The 17,151-nt window shown below is 36.7% G+C and overlaps 1 protein-coding gene across 1 annotated transcript in view; it reads right to left on the minus strand.

Annotated features, from left to right (window-relative positions):
* VAV3 (vav guanine nucleotide exchange factor 3) overlaps positions 1 to 17,151 on the minus strand; it is a 406,520-nt gene that overhangs the window by 124,474 nt on the left and 264,895 nt on the right. The window contains exons 18-19 of the mRNA XM_032621142.1: positions 15,792 to 15,817; positions 10,183 to 10,228 (exon numbers count right to left, since the gene is read on the minus strand). Coding sequence (XP_032477033.1) covers positions 10,183 to 10,228; positions 15,792 to 15,817 — 72 coding nt within the window. The remainder of the gene's footprint in view (positions 1 to 10,182; positions 10,229 to 15,791; positions 15,818 to 17,151) is intronic.

The following is a 17,151-nucleotide window of genomic DNA, read 5'->3' on the forward strand; positions in this document are numbered from 1 at the left end:
AGACTCTAAGATGAACCCCAATAATCCCTGCCTCCTGGTATTCACATGCTTGTTTAATCCCCTCCCCTGAATGTGGGCAAGACCTGTGACTTGCCTCTGGCCAATAGAAAGGTGATGGGATGTCATTTCCATGATTTTGTCATATAAGACTTAATTTTCCACCCTTCTAGGAGACTCCATCACCTTCTTGGCTTGTACACTTTGATGAAGCAAGCAGCCATGTTGAGGAGGCCCATGTGAGGACAGCCTCTGGCCAACAGCAAGCTAGGGATTGAACACCTCAGTTTAAGAGACCAAAAGGACCCAAATCCTGCCAAGCTGGGAATGACCTGAGCCTTCAGATGAGACATAGCCCTAGCTAACATCTTGAGTGAGGTCTTATGAGAAACCCTGAAGCAGAGGACCCAGCTAAACCTCGCCCAGACTTCTGACCCACAGAAACTGTGAAATAAAAAACATGCTGTTTTAAGCTGCTAAATGTATGGTAATTTGTTACACAGCAATAGAAAATTAATATAGGAGTGTTTAAGTATTAGTAATCACCACCACCACCATCACTTACAGAGCACTTACTATGTGCCAAACCTTGTTGATAAATGCTTTACCTATTATCTCATTTAATCTTCACAATGACAGCAGGAGATGTCTGCTACTATTACCCCCCATTTTAGAGAGGCTAAAACAGGTTTACAGGTCCAAGATTGTACAACTAGTTAAGTGGAGGGGCAGGATACAAACCCAGACCTATGACATTGCACAGTGCTCAGTCTAAACGGCTGTACAGGGCTGCCTCTGATGATCAACAAGTGTCCATGTAAGTGAAAGTGCCTAATACAGTTGGCCCTCCCTATCTGCAGATGTAGAACCCACAGGTAGGGAGGGCCGAATGTACTATGCAATTTTGTGTAAGAGACTTGAGCACCCACAGATTGTGCTATCTGTGGGGGGTTCTGGAACCCCCGTGGATACCAAGGGGCGACTATACAGACAAAACTAGAAAAGATTCTTCCTTCTCCTTCCTTCCCATGATTCCTTTATTGCCACAGAGGCAGGTTATGGTCTAAACTTAATGCCTCAAGGGCTGCAGTCTCTGGCTCTCTGGCACTCTCATCCTGACCCTTCCAGTAGGGAGGGAACATTTCTTCCCACCTGCCTCCACAAAACATGCCGTCTTAGGTCTTGTTTCCCCAGTTCTCTAATTTGATGGACCAATCTACACTAACGTGTACGTAGGTAATGGTGGAACAAAGGATTATCTCCTTATAGAAACAGAGTACCTCTATCTAAAGGAGAATATCACATTGGTATTTTAGGTATAAAGACAGGGTTATAAGAAGATACTGTGATTCAAGAACACTTCCTTTTTGGTATCCCTGCAAACTAAAGCTGTGAGTAGGGATGAGCTTTTTGTCAAGACTCTCCAGTTCCCATTTTAGGTGCATTCCTCAGGATTTACCTTGTCTGATACTAGAAAACAATCAAATAGAAGAGCCTACAAATGGAAAAAGGCCAAGGTAGAAGAGGTGGAAAACCCAGCCACAGTATGCCCAAGGAGGACAATGTCTAAAACGCATACACTATAACAGATGTACATTATAATCTGCTCAAACCAAGCTGCTCTTCTTTCCTTCCCCCATTCTTTTGTAAGCAAAGCTGTTCTTTCTTACAGAAAACAAGTTTCCTGTGAACAGGCTGGGTCAGGCCCTCTCTGCATGCTAGAGGTGGACACAGAAGCCAGGTGGCTCATCACAGGTACCCTGGCTGCAGTGATGTCCTCAGAGATGATCAGAGATCTGGGCCAGGCCAGTTAAAGACCCCTTGGGATTTTTGTTAGATTTACTGGGGCAAAGGTGTCCAGTTTCCTCTGAGATTGCTAGCTGTGGGGAACTGAGAGTTGCTAGTGGCCAACTTTGCTTCCAAGTGAGATAACCTGCCTGAGGTGTCTGTTGACAGAAAATCAACAGAAAAGAAAGGAAAACTGAGACACAAGGAGAAATGGAACCTGATATCATTTGAGCCCCTGGATCTAACTCTGCCTGAAGCCAAACATGCTCCACTGTAGTTACCTAAGTCAGTAAATCCTCCACTCCTTTTTATTTTTTTCCCTTAAATTATAGATCTTCCTCATATGACGGGGTCACATCCCAATAAACCCAGTTTAAGTCAAAAATATTGTAAGTTGAAAATGCATTTAATACACCTAACCTACCAAACATCAGAGCTTAGCCTAGCCTACCTTAAACGTACTCAGAATACTTACATTAGCCTACAGCTGGGCAAAATCACTGAACACAAAGCTTTTTTACAATAAAGGGTTGAATATCTCATGTAATTTATTAAATACTATACTGAAAGTGAAAAACAGAATGACGGTAAGTATCTTGGTTGTTTACCCAGCGATTGTGTGGCTCACTGGGAGCTGCAGCTCGCTGCTTCTGCCCAGCATCTCTGAGAGCGTCATGCCACATATCGCTAGCTGGGAAAGATCAAAATTCATCATTGGAAGTACGGTTTCTACCGAATGCATAACGCTTTCACACCATTATTAAAGTCAAAAAATCTTAAGTCAAACCATCTTAAGTCTGTAGTTTTTTTTTTTCTTCTGCTTTACAACAAAATGAATCAGTTATATATATACATATATGTCCCCATATCTCTTCCCTCTTGCGTCTCCCTCCCTCCCACCCTCCCTATCCCACCCCTCCAGGCAGTCACAAAGCACCAAGCTGATCTCCCTGTGCTACGCGGCTGCTTCCCACTAGCTATCTACCTTACGTCTGGTAGTGTATATATGTCCATGCCTCTCTCTCGCTTTGTCACATCTTACCCTTCCCCCTCCCCATATCCTCAAGTCCATTCTCTAGTAGGTCTGGATCTTTATTCCTGTCTTACCCCTAGGCTCTTCATGACATTTTTGTTTTCTTAAATTCCATATATATGTGTTAGCATACAGTATCTGTCTCTCTCTTTCTGACTTACTTCACTCTGTATGACAGACTCTAGGTCTATCCACCTCATTACAAATAGTTCAGTTTCGTTTCGGTTTTATGCCACTTGACAAACAAGAGCACACTGGATGATACAGAATTGAGGTCAGAATATCAAACCTAGCAAGAGACTAATAACTTTATTTAAATATCTGTAGTTGTATATAAATGCACTTTTATTGAGGTACTTGTTAGATACCTCGTCTCCCTGTCCTGTGCCCTTCTTTAAACCACAATGAGTCTTCTCCTTCACGCTGCCTACCTAGTCAACAACACCATTCATAAATGACCACACACGCTTTAGTGGTTCCTCATACACCACACGCTATTGCCGTTGGACATGTTTATGTTTGTATGTCCTATCGCTCCAACAAAATTCCAAGGTCCTCAAAGACAGGGAAGCTTCCATATATTTCTAATATCTCTGCAGAAAAAAGTGAGTCTCAAAAGTTATCTGTAAAGAACAATTAAAAAAAACCCAACAAGCTTTTCTTTTCATTCAAATAATTGCCAGTATGAGTCATTTTGATAGAAATTCCACAAACTCCATTCCAATGTTCTAATTAATTTGATAACCATTCTCACTATTTGTGTATAGAATGACTATAAAATTATAAACAGTTATGATACTAAGGATTACGTTATCAGTGTCTGTCCTCTTTCCTGGTATCAGGGTGATATTACTTGTATCAAATATTGTTATTTGAAGCCAATACTTTTGCCTCAACTGGTTCCTCTCATTTACCTCACTTCAGACTAAAGTTCTGGAACAAGCTTACCTGATTCTCACAAGTTGTTGGCTCATAAGAAATTTGTGAAGTTTCTTTGCCTACTTAGCATTATATGGCATGTTCTTTTGCTTCTGAAATGGGATAGTATTTGACTACCAGGGCCGTAGATATAACAAAGGAAGTCCAGGCCATACCTGACCTTCCAAGTGAGGAATGATTTTTCAATGATAAAAATGTTAAAAGCAGCTCACCAGGTTCAAGACTTCCTTTTCAGAATATTTTTCTAAATATGTAATAAATGCATACTTTTTTTTGTAAGACATAATTACTCTAGTAATAGAAATTATAAGTTAAAAGTACATAAACGATCCAGAAGTGGGTTCAGTATATAGTACTCCAAACGTTTTTTAATTTCAATAATCACATTACTGATGCCATGCTTCCCATCTAAAGCCCCCCCACCCCCACCCCATGTACGTCTTCAAATATTCACCTTCCCCTGTTTTTCCTACGCCGGAGGTAACAGAGCCGTGTAAAAGACTGGGCTTGGCAAGGCATGGGCAAACCTGCTAGATGACAGCAATAGTGACACTTTGTGAGCTCAGAATGAGCCTTCAAAGGAAAAAATAAATCCTCCCCAAATGAAAAAAAGATGTGAAGAAGGGACTGTGATGTACGTTTCAGAAAAATATCATCATGATAAAGGGAATTAGGAAGGTAGTCCTGAAAATAACTACAAGGGGATCAAATGCCTTAGAGCAAAACCAGTCTTTTTGTCCATAGTTTAATAGAAGCTTGAGAAAATCAGCTATTTTAAAAACCGGAGCAGGCTCTCCAGCACTCGTGCACAGCTTGGATTTCTCATTTCTCTGCAATGAATCTTAATCACTAAGTTCTATTGTCCCAGTTTTTTCACGTTCATTATTTCAATGTGAAATGTATTTTTACAGTTTTACAATTATGCTTCTAATATTTAGATTAGGATTTATGTTTGATGAGAAATTCATTTTAGAGGTGACAGAAAAGACAGAAGTAGGTTTGACTGATTAATACGGAAATATTGTAATCTACAGATACTTTATTACTTATTTACTATAGACAAAAGCTCACTTACTAAAACTTCACGAATATACATTTGTCTCCCTCAAAAAAAAAAAAAAGGAAAAAAGAAAAATGTAGTTTTAGATAAATAATTTTAAAAATCCTGGGTTGCTATTTTTCTCATCAATGTTTTCTACTTGAGAATTAAAAAGATAAAAGTTCTCTATCGAGCAAATTGGCATTATGTTTAAAAGCAAATCTAAAAGAAATCAACAATTCTGTTTAGATTTGGAATGAGTTTACCAATAATTTGAAATTAAAACGTTAAGGAAAACTGTATTAAGTTGTAATTCAATGCAAAAAAACAGCATAACAAAAATTTTATTTATATAAATGAAAACATATATAGACAACTCAGCTTAAAAGCAATCTTAGCCTACATTTGCTTCTCTCTTTTCCAATTCCTTTTGCTTTTTTGCACTAATTACATAATTAGATCTTTTTATATGTTTACCAGACTATTCCCTAATTATTTTTATGACACTATGCCATTCTGTAATCAGAGTATAAAATAGAATATTAAAATATTTTATATGCACACTCGTCTACATGCATTTATGCAATCAAGACTTTGTGCCTGTATCTACTCCTTCCTTAGGCAGAATATAAACTGTGGAGGGGGGCCATGTTTTATAATTAATGACATTGCTGGTGCTTATTGTTGTATAAGATACGAAGTTGGTAAGGAAAAAAGATGTCTTGAATTCCTTTCTTCATACAGGAACAGATAGGAATGGCATTATCTACCAATCCTATCCACCTGAAAGAGAAAATGACCATCTTTGAAGATGTCTCTTCTAAGAAACAGTAAGACATCGCCTCGGTGAACAAGAAAAAACACTGTTTCTAAGCCACATTTTTCTCTTCGTAATCAAGAGTTTAAAAATGAACACATGTGACGCAAGAGCTCTCAGAAAGAACTCTGTTCACTTACTATTCAAGGTTATCACAAATCACATGAGTAACGTAAGATCAGAAGGAAAATGAAGTACCTAAACATTTCCCATCTACTCCATCTAATCTTTAGGTAGTGCAACACAGAACAACGGCCTGGATTTTTTAAAAGCTAGTGACTGTGGACTTAAATACGAGATACTATGAGTTCCACAAATATGAGATAATTTTGCAATAGTCTAAAAACACAGGGTTGATTAAAAGAACACATATGCTGGTATATAGATTTGCCACATGCAAGCTAAAATAAATCTTGTATCTTCTCTACTCAGACAGAAGAAAACTTTTAAAGCTCAGTATTAAAATTTAATTGGTAACTTTGACCTTGGGTTCCACTTTAGGTGAAATATACTACACCAGTGCTCAGATTTTCTTGAGATTTATGATCTCATGTTCTTGAAAAAGGCCTAGCACCTCCGTGTTCCTGAAATAATTGATCTGTCTCTTATAAGTGTTATTTTCCTGAAACCAACATCTGTCTCAGGAAGAAAAGTACAAACTGATGAAAATACCCTGCTATATTTAAAAAATCCAAAAGAGCTACCAGAATTTGCATCTAACACATTACTACTACTATATTTATAAAAGCAGTCAAGATCATAAATTGATAAATTTCTTAGCACATAATAGAAGACAAGAAAAAGTCAACTAAACTGCAAAGCCATTTGTAAATATTATCTATAAAGATTAACTACAATTATTAATAAAAAGCAAAAGTTTTAAATATGCAAGTAAGACACAATGTAAACCTCACATCTTTCGTGGTTTGAACTGAACTCCACAATATTTGCTTTTAACCTTGGGAGTTTTTCTTTCTTTATTTCTTTATTGCAATCACAAACACTACTAACTTCACCAAAAAACTCTCAACCACCACTGTTGATTGTGTCTCTTCTTAAAGATAAGCAAAATATCTTGGAAGCCATCAGGTAAGTAGGGAACAACAGCAAATCTGAAAATGACTGTGATAATGTAACTTCTAGTTTCACCTAGAATTCAACATAAAATTCTGAGTTTCTTTGCAAAGAAATAATTGGCAAATACTTTTGATTCTCCTACACATGACAAAACATCCAATATTTAACATGCTCTACCACAAAGTAATTATTATAATAATTGCTACCTCTTAGCATTTACTACATACTTGGCACTGTTATAAGTACTTTTCATGTATTAACTCATGTAATGCTCAAAACAACTTTGTAAGGTAGCTACTATTATTAATCTCCTTTTATAAATGAGGAAACTAGAGAGAGGAAGCAAATTGCCAAAGGTCAACAGCAAGTAAACAGCTAAGTTGGGTCCTCAGCCTAGGCAATGTGGCTCAGAGCCATGCTTCCCACCATTGGACTATTCCATATTCCTTGAGTATACTGGTCCACTTTATCAGCAGGAGGAATTTAAAAAGCAAGAGAGCCAGTGCATGCAGAAGAAGTATATAGCCATTCATTAATTCATTTAACAAATATTTATTAAGCACCAACTGAAACTGTATGCAAGCCCCTGTGTCCTTGCCCTCTGAAGTAAAAGGCTTTTGCTTTAATTTCCCAGGCCTCCCTTGAGTCTCAAAAGGCTGGCTCAAGAGTTAATGATTGGGAAATGTGAAGATGATGGAGAAACAAAGAATAGCTGTTGGGCTGGGGAACTGGTAACAATTTAGACTATAAACCCACCACATGGCAGAATCACAGAACTCACAGTTCCCTGAAAGATACAGAAAAAGTCCTGACACACATTCCTAAGTTGTTTTTACAGGGAGCAGACCCCCTCCAGATGAAAACTGCTGATCACAAAAATGTACAACCTAGACTGGTTGAAACCAGAAGGCTGATGATACTTGAAATTTCACCCTGATGTCAACCAATCCAAGAATTGTGCAAGAGCTGATCACACACCTTGTAGTTCCCTCCCTCACACTGCCTTTAATACCCCGTCCCTGAAAGTCTTTTGAGCATGAGCTGCCCATTCTCCTCCCTCGGTGCCCTGCAACAAATGCTGTACTTTCCTTCACCACAACCTGGTGTCAGTAGATTGGCTTTACTGTCCAAGGATGAGTGGACCTAAGTTTAGTTCAGTAACACTACTACCCAAAGAACTATGCATTAAGTTCTTTTCCAGAACAAAAGGTCTATGGAGAAGATATGTAATTTACTTTGGACATGGCTCTGAAATTTGGACCTGGTGAAGTGGTTATATCTGACCTCCCAAATTCTTTAATCACTTTTTTTCTACAAGCCACTCTAAGTGAGGCCCTGGAAAGTAGTCAGTGTGTTAACACTTGGAAAAGACAACTAAAGTAGCTAAAAGAGAAAAGATTAAAGGACCTTTCATAGTAAAAACACTGATAGCAAATAATGCTCCTTGGAAGCAGTCTGTCCATGCTTAGGAGGTCTCAGTTTTATTGATCCCCTGTTTAAATATCCTGGAGTGAAACTTCTCCCACACAACTGTGAAAATCTTAACAATAGTTACATCAGGATCAACTCAGAGTAAGACAGTCAGTCATTTAACTTGGAGCAAAAAAGCTTTGCAACTTGCCAAGAGAAAGTAATAAACAGAAATAAACAGAAATAAGCAAAGATAAAAAAGACAACCAACTCTAAACACATAATTCAAGCCTAACATCAAAAGACACTCTACAGGGAGAAATGATTATTACATTAGGATCTACAACAAGCAAGATCATCACTATTTGCTTTCTTTTCAAAAGTGTGGAAGAATGAGAAAACACATATGTATTTACTATACCTAATGGAAAGCTATGTGTGTGTGTGTGTGTGTGTGTGTGTGTGTATATATATATATATATATATATATATATATATATATACATACATATACAGCTATGTATATTATGTATAATGCATATTTTTTCCCCCAAACATAACATATGGCACTACTTCTTTTGTATCTGTAAGTTTATTCTTCATGAAGTTCTAAAAACTTTGGACAAATATAAATACCGGAAGAGCTATACCTATAGAAAGCCATCACCTTAAGGATAAAGGAAGATAAACTATTTTATTATTGGTCCACTTTGCCATATTTATAATCTGTGAATTCATTATACCTCCCTTTAAATAATCTAAGGGCTCCTAAAAATTCTGGCTATAATGTACATAGTTAAAAGTCAAATGTGTTCCTACTGACACACTGTATATATAGAAATGCATTTCCTTGGGGGAAAATAGATTAAATGAAAATGCCCATAGAAGAAAGACAAAATAATATTTATAAAGTTTAGGTAATTTTCAGAAACAGAAATACTATAACTCATACAAAATAAAGAAAAAATATTATGTTCACAGTCATACACTCCTACTAAATAGAACAGAAGTCACTTTTAAATATTATTGTAGAGTTTTCTGCAAAGGGTATCATCTTGGGAAAGTCAGAACCAATAAAAAAGCAAACCAGAACCCCTAATTTTTTTAATGGCCTTAATTTTGTTCTGTACTTAAAAGATTTAAACTGATCTCAGGACACAAGTGAGGCAATTTCTAGCCAGAGGCAACAAAGCTCCCATAAATCTTTTCAAACAGCTCATAAACTGGCATGGCTACCAGGGGTGTGGTTTCAGTGAAAAGCTATAATGCTTTGAAAGCTAAACTTTACAACTAGGTGAACACTGTTTACGATGAGAAAACAAAACACATAATCCAGATTCTTTTCCAGCAAGACTACTCTATATTTCATGTCCTACTTGATTTATTATTAAGTTCATATATTTGGAATCCTTTAGTCACGAATATCTTTTACTCACAATAATATGACCATATACACAACAAATTTGGGGTAATTAAACTATGGAAGGCATTGCTTAATGGACGAAAAATAATTATATGAAAATAATGACAGGGTCAACCTCATGATATTAAACAGGAAACAACTGAACACTCTCTGCAGACAAAGAATTGGTCTCTGGAGAGGAGACTTGTTCACAAAGTCCTTAAACTCATTCTTGTATTATAAAATAATATAGATATAGGATAAAGAAAAGTATTTTCCCAAATGGGGAGGGTACCAAAGTTGTCTGGTTTATGACCTCCCCCCGCCCCCTCAGAACATGCTGATTTTTTAAGTGCTGGTTGATTTTTTCCAGGTTTGGGAGGGAGCAGGGAAAGGGTGTTGGATATGTTAGCATTAACCAGGCACCCTGAGGCTGTTCAGTAAGCAAATAACCAGCTCAACTGCTGATTGCGGAAAGACTGTGGTACTGATGGTTACTCATCACATGACCCTGTCCTAGGTAAATGATTTACACAGTAGACGGTCACCTCCTGGTCACACATTATATACCAAACTGCGAGGAACACAGGCCAACAATCTGTCTGACTTTCTACAGCAATTCCCATATACTTTCATAATCACTTAACTGAAAAAATGATTATAGATGTTTAATCACACACCTGGATCCACCTGTCTGGGGGTTCTTCGGAGTCCATTGGTCCGTTTCTGTACAGAAAGGTAAAACAAAGAACAACAAAGATTTCGTGTTATCAAATTGTATTATTTTGTGACACTTTGGAAGTCCAATGAATGTTGCACTTTTTCCACTTAACACTACGACATTTAAAATAGATAACCAACAAGGACCTACTGTATAGCACAGGGAACTCTGCTTAATACTCTGTAATGACTTGCATGGGAAAAGAATCTAAAAAAGAGTGGATATGTGTATATGTATAACTGATTCACTTTGCTGTACAGCAGAAACTAACACAACATTGCAAATCAACTACACTCCAAAATAACTTTTTTTTAAAAGTATGACTAAATTTGATCAAAACACTTGGTTCCAAGGTTTCTTTTTATAATTTTTGTTTCTCTAATAAGTCTTCCACTTGAACAACACTGCATTTGATAAATCATTGATATAACACTATGGGAAAGAAATATCTTTTCATTCACCATCTCTGGGGATTATGACTTATTTTTTTAAGTCATAATGACTATAGGAATTATGAAAACAAAGCCCAGGCAGCCATTTTTGCTTAGAAAATGCTCCCAACGAAGAGTTTTGATCTCCAAAACTCTAACGCAGCTATTTTTGAAGCCTGACAGACCTGGAGAAAGTCAGTTCGAAAGACAGGGACTGGAGAAATTATACAACCTCCAAACAAAGATCTCAAGCTCTGACTTTAGCAAACACTTAAATGAGAATGGTGTTTTAATTATGGATCAGTGATATCTGAATATTTTAAGAAACAAAACAGCCATGCAGCTTGTGAACCATGAAAGTAAATTCTTATTATAGAAAAGGAATCCATAAGAAAAACTGTGCATTACAAAAATTATAGATAAGATGCAAAACAAAAGAAGTTTGAAATCTTTGAACATGCCTGTTTACACATTCGATTTCACAAGCATTAAATTAATTCCTACCTAATAACTATGGTAATCTGACTAATTAATAAGAACTTGATTTTCACTTTTTGTTATATAACTGGATGAAATGCTCAGTCTGTAACTACCATATAATTCAGATATTCACAAAAGCAAATTTCTTTCTACATGTGTTGGGGTTTGTGCCTGTGTGTGGAGACTTGGTTTCATTCAGAGCAGACTTGGCTTTGCCAAGCACACATTAGCCATGGGTTTTTCTTAGGGTTCTTCCTGTTGTTTTTATTCATAAGTTAAATGGGCCTCAAAGCAGATGTCAGGGTTCTCAGATAAAAGCAAATTGGAGAATTATTAAAAATATAAATTTTGTTTTTAACCCAACTACTTTAAAATGGATTTGTGAAGGCCTAATATGACCATTAAATCCGAATTGAAGCTATACTGAACAAGGTGGATGGCTATACTGAAAAAAAAAACCCCTAGTATAAAGAGAGCGCTGTGAGTGAGGAGAAGAAAATATCACACTGGGCTTCTTAACAGCCAAGCACAAAACGGGGAAGCATGATGAGTTATAGGTTCATATCCAATAACTTGGAAGAAATCTGCTCTCAAAAAAGAAATCTTTTCTGTCTAAAACTTTATAAAATTTTTGGAGCTCTCTACATAAATGACAATATTTTCAACAGGAAAACATATAATGATGGATGTCTTGTGGCTATTTACCTCCTGCATTTTCCTCCACCTTCTTAATGTACAACAGAAGCTGTTTTTCTACTACTCTAACTCCTCTTACTATCACAGTGCTTGGAAGGCAAGAAAGAATTCAAACTTTGGGTCTTATTCCTACTAGCTCTAAACTAGTACTATTTAAAAACTACTAGCTTAGAAAGTGTAAAAGGGAATTTCAGTTCAAGAGCAACTCTATATGACCTTTAAGTTAGGATTAAAATAGGGAACATGGTGCAATTATTAAGAGTGTGGATTCTATAATCTGACTGCACAAATTCAAATTCAGACCCTCCCTGTCACTTGACACCTGTTTGATTGGGAGCAAATTTGTTGAAGTCTCTTTGCCTGTTTTTTCATCTATAAAATGGGGATAATAATAGCACCTATTTCATAGCATTTGTGGTGAGAGTTAAATGAGTTAATTTATGTTAAATGCTTGGAACAGTTCCTGACACATAGTGAGGATTATTAAGTGATAGCTTATTATTATTATTGATATAATTGTCGTTATTATTCATTTCATGATATTTTGAATGTTTAAACTCAGGTAAATGATAAATTTTGCTACTAAAGTATTACCCTACTATTTATATTTTAGGTTTTTCCTCCTGAAAGTCATTGCAAATCAGTGACCCTGAAAACAAACATTTCTACAGGAAGAGTAGGCAGTGGAACAAACTATGATCTGGTGCATTTTAAAAAAGAGAGAAGCTACTTAGACCAAGTACATTGGAGAGCTTGAGATTTATTATACTTTAAAAGCACCTAAAAAGTATTTTATATTGTAAAAAATTTGGAAATGTTTAGCAGAACATATTTAAACAATGCTGAAGTGCAAATTTCAACTGTTATTCTATCATATCTTATCCAACATACTCCTCTCCCCCACCTATATTCTCAAAAGCCTGCGATAGAGCTGGACAAGATGCTGTCCCTGGCAGGGAGAGGAGGGCACATCCAGTTGCCACCCCTGGGAGCTCTCAGTTACAGCCCCATGAGATCGGACAATCAGTCATCAGCACATTCTCAACTTCTTTGATCTACCGAGAAGTAGGGGACGGGCGGGTGGGGACAACCAACCAACCTGATTTTATTTCTTGCTTCATTACCTATTACCCTGTCTTTCTCTAAAAGAAATGCCTTTATCGTCCAAGAATCTCTCTTCTTGCCTCTTTTAGGAGAAACCTAATTTTCTCTGTTGATTTTACCAACACAACGAGCAAAGTTTCATTTGCTATATGAAACTGGCTTTGGTTCCTCTACCTATTTTAAAAGCAGAAAAACCTACGTTAAGGAATAGTTTTGAAGTAGATATATATTAAATAGATATGTGATGATAACCTTGCTTCCTGGAGCTAGAAGTGGCTTCTGAAGGTCGACTCCAGAATGGGAGGCAAGATGAACATCCCAGGTTAGGGAGGACCAGGGTGATCCTGTGGCTATTGAGAACTGACCTACCTTGAGAATGAAGTGTGAAATTAAAAATTCACAATCATGGCCATTGAAAGGGGAACAGAAGAGGACTACGAATTGGTACATGGAGAAAAAGAAGACCTCCAAGAGAGGGGGGAAAAAATCACAGAGCTTACAAAAGGTCTTCATTGGTACTTCTGGGAAGACTCCTAAACATCATATAAGCATCTGCCTCATCGAGTGAATATACCTTCCACAAAGTCTTGGTGGGGAGGTATGGAGTGAAAGATGTTTCTTAACATTCTTTTGCTATACTTCTCCCTTATGCTAAGCTCAAGTTTCCAAATAGGTTGGCCAGTATAAGATTTTACTATAATTATCCATCCAAAGTAGAGATTATTAGCAGAATCACACATTAAATAAAAATTACACTTTGTATAATCCAAAGTTAAGCAAGTCACTGAAGCAAGTCACTAAAATACTGATGCTGCATTAAAAAAAATCAATGTGAAAATTAATTCCTTTCAGAATAGGCTTACGTGTAATTTTTAAGAGTATAAAATGCCTGGAGAGAATTATTTTGTATCGTTATGTTGTATCAGTGTGAAAATTATTAACCACTTCTTATTAGCACACTTTCTGTCTGTAAATACGCCCATTTCTCATTGCTTAAATAAAATCAAGTGAAATCATCTCGCCCAGGGTGGGGGTGGGGGGATACATGTATACCTTTATCTAAGAGGATAAAGGTAAAGTAATATTGAGTTAAAGTTCAAAGCTCTACGAGGAAATCTGTCTCAATTATCTAATAACAGAGTGAGAGTAAGAGAAAGAAGGCTACTTTCCAAGATCTTCATTGACACTGCTGGAAGAATCCTTACAGTCCTGATGAAAAATCTTACCTATTGACTAAACACTAAAAACAAGTTTATGTTAATTTATTTTAGCCCTAGCAGAACTCGCATGACCTATTTTTTAAATACTATTATCCTGTTATGCATTCCCTGAGCTAGATTCTAAAGTCTAAAATATAGTCAACTGATAACATTTAAAGGGTGCATGTGAATTTCCTCACATCACATTCTTGATACCCTGTATGTCCAAATTATATGCTTATGCAAAAAAGTAAAAACAGTTACCTCTTGTTTGACATCTTGCTGTACTTTTCATTATTTTTACCAACTATATAAATGCCAGCCTATTAAAAACACACTAATACTATACTACTCTTAATGAGATATAATTGTCATGTGCTAAAATAATTTGACATAGAATGTTTTTTGTCATTCTTTTATTCTGAAATTCTCAGATTACTATATTTCTGGTTCATATAACTAATCACAGACATTTTACATTTTAATTTTCTTTGCTATGATTTTTTTTGGTGGTCAGGTAAGAAATGTATTATTTTTGGTTGACGCCCAAGGTACTGGTTGCCTGTAATCTGCTATATTTTTCATTCTTTCATATTTTCTTAAAAGAGCTTTATTCTTTTTTTTACATCTTTATTAGAGTATAATTGCTTTACAACGGTATGTTAGCTTCTGCTTTATAACAAAGTGAATCAGCTATACATATACATATGTTCCCATATCTCAAGAGCTTTATTCTGAGAGGTGACAGGGATCTCGTACTTCTAAGCCCTTAGACCTCAGACTCTGTGTGAAACCAAAAGGATATGTTATCAGATTTTGATTTCATCAGTAAGACATGATATGAATCACATTTGTGCTCAAATGGAAAACTGGCAGAAACACGTAACCACATCCTTAGATGAAGAACCTTAGAACTTTTTAGTACTAGCGAATGTTGGGCAGTGACACTGTTTCATGATAGGGGACAGGTCTACTGACTTCCTGGGATGAGGGCCACCCTTCCTTCTGTCCTAGCAGGATCAGAGATTCATTCCAAGAGAATGCCTTCAGATGCATTAAGTTTTTATTTTTAATTACTTTAAAATTTTAATTAAAACATTAAAGTAACAAATAGGAAAACACATTTGCCGGAACAACTTTAGATGGTATAATGAGGCAGGAAGTCAGCTTGAACTTACAGTTGAGAGACTGAAAGCGATGCAGTGCGTCATTTATTTGATTTATAAATTTTATAAAAGTGAATTTATATTGATTTGGTTATGTGATAAGTTCTATAAGCCTCAGGGTTTGTGGAATTCTGTAGCTGGGAACTAGGGAAAGGTACCCCCATATTAGTGCCACAACATTGCTACAATATTTATTTGAAATTTACCTGAATAAGTGAGTACCTAAGATTCTGAAATGTCCCATCTCACACACATTCTTAGACGAAATATTCACAGTTTTCCTCTACCTAAGATCTTCAGAGGGTATCTGAAAATTCCTCTGATTTACCCTGTGCATTTCACTCACAAGCACTTGATTGATTGCTCACTCTAGCTGTTTTCTATCCATTTTAAAAGGCACATTTAACATTCTAGGAGTTCGAGCCTGCTGAAGTTAGCAAACAATTTGAAATGCAAAAGTTATACCAAAAAAAATGTAAAGGTTAACCTTACCTCGGATGGTTTGAGCGTCCCTTGTTCTGAAACAAATGTAAAAATTGGCATTGTCAGTTATTTTGTTTGGTTAGCAACCTTAACTTGTTCTCTGCAGCGTGGTAAAACACTACTGCTTTGTTTTCCTAACATATCTGTAATATATTTCCAGGGTCCCTCAGGCAGGGCTAGTAATTGTTTTGCAACCGGGTTCTCTTGCCTTATTGGCTTGTCAGGAAAGTGACTCATAGTACTAAATGACTTCTAGGTTATGCTTAACTTTTTCAATTGTTTATTAAGCAATTTCAATCCAACCACGTAAAGCTCCTTGAAACAGGGACTTGCACTAAGTTTATGTGCAAAAGAGAAAGCTAGGTGGGAACATTTCTTTCAACACACCCAGTTTTAAGAATTAAACACAAATAATTTACAAATGTAGTACACTGACTATAACAATTGCAACTTAACACATACAATTTGCACATGAATTTTTCTGCATTAAGGGGCTATTGCTTTTGGTTTTAATTTGGGGGGGAATAGAGTTTGATTTAAAGATGGAAATTTAAAAAGGACAGGATTCAATTCTAATGCTAATTTTCCTTTCATCTCAGTGTACCTGTCTGTAAATAGAAACAACAATCTCCATTACATTTCAGTTCCTGAAAATGACTAACAGTTAGGAAGGGCCCTGAGATCTTCAAGTAAGTAACATGGCAGAGGGCAAAGGGTATCTCTGAAAGGAAAGGCACACACTGTATGTGGAAAATGCTGGTGGTTAATATTTTGCTTCCTTTCCCCATATCCAGGAGCACCTATGCATGTTATAATTTCTCCAGACTGTGAAGGAAAACAACTCATCATTTGCGCCTATGCCTATACTTTTCTCAACCAGAATCATCCTCTGAAGAAGGATCTGAGAAGAGAAGACACTGACGGAAATATCAGGAGAGAAAGGGCAGCTCTGTCAGCCTAAATGAACCTCTTATAGAGGTTCCAAGAAGCCTCACAACCAGAGTTCCAGGGGAAAAGTACCAGAACACCTTACTAGCTGTCACAGATTGTTTGACACAGGAAGACTGCCTGGGGCATGGAACAGGAGGTTTGGGGGCTTTTTGTTTTTTAAAGGACTATTCCTGATTAATGGAACTGAAGACGCATGAGCAAAAAAGTCACCTTTCTGGAGAAAAGCAAAGCCTGCATTTCTTTGTCAATTTCAACCCTAACATACTAACTTTCATACATAACTGCCTTCTACGAAGTCATTTTTACCAGGTCTGAAGTTGGCCTTTACAAAGGACAGAAAGGTATTTTCCTTTCCCTCTCTGCTAGAAATATACAAAGTTGCAGAAGAAAGGCTGCCTAAGAGAACTGGATTGGGGAG

This window comes from Phocoena sinus, chromosome 1, assembly GCF_008692025.1.
Source record: "Phocoena sinus isolate mPhoSin1 chromosome 1, mPhoSin1.pri, whole genome shotgun sequence".
Taxonomy (NCBI): domain Eukaryota; kingdom Metazoa; phylum Chordata; class Mammalia; order Artiodactyla; family Phocoenidae; genus Phocoena; species Phocoena sinus.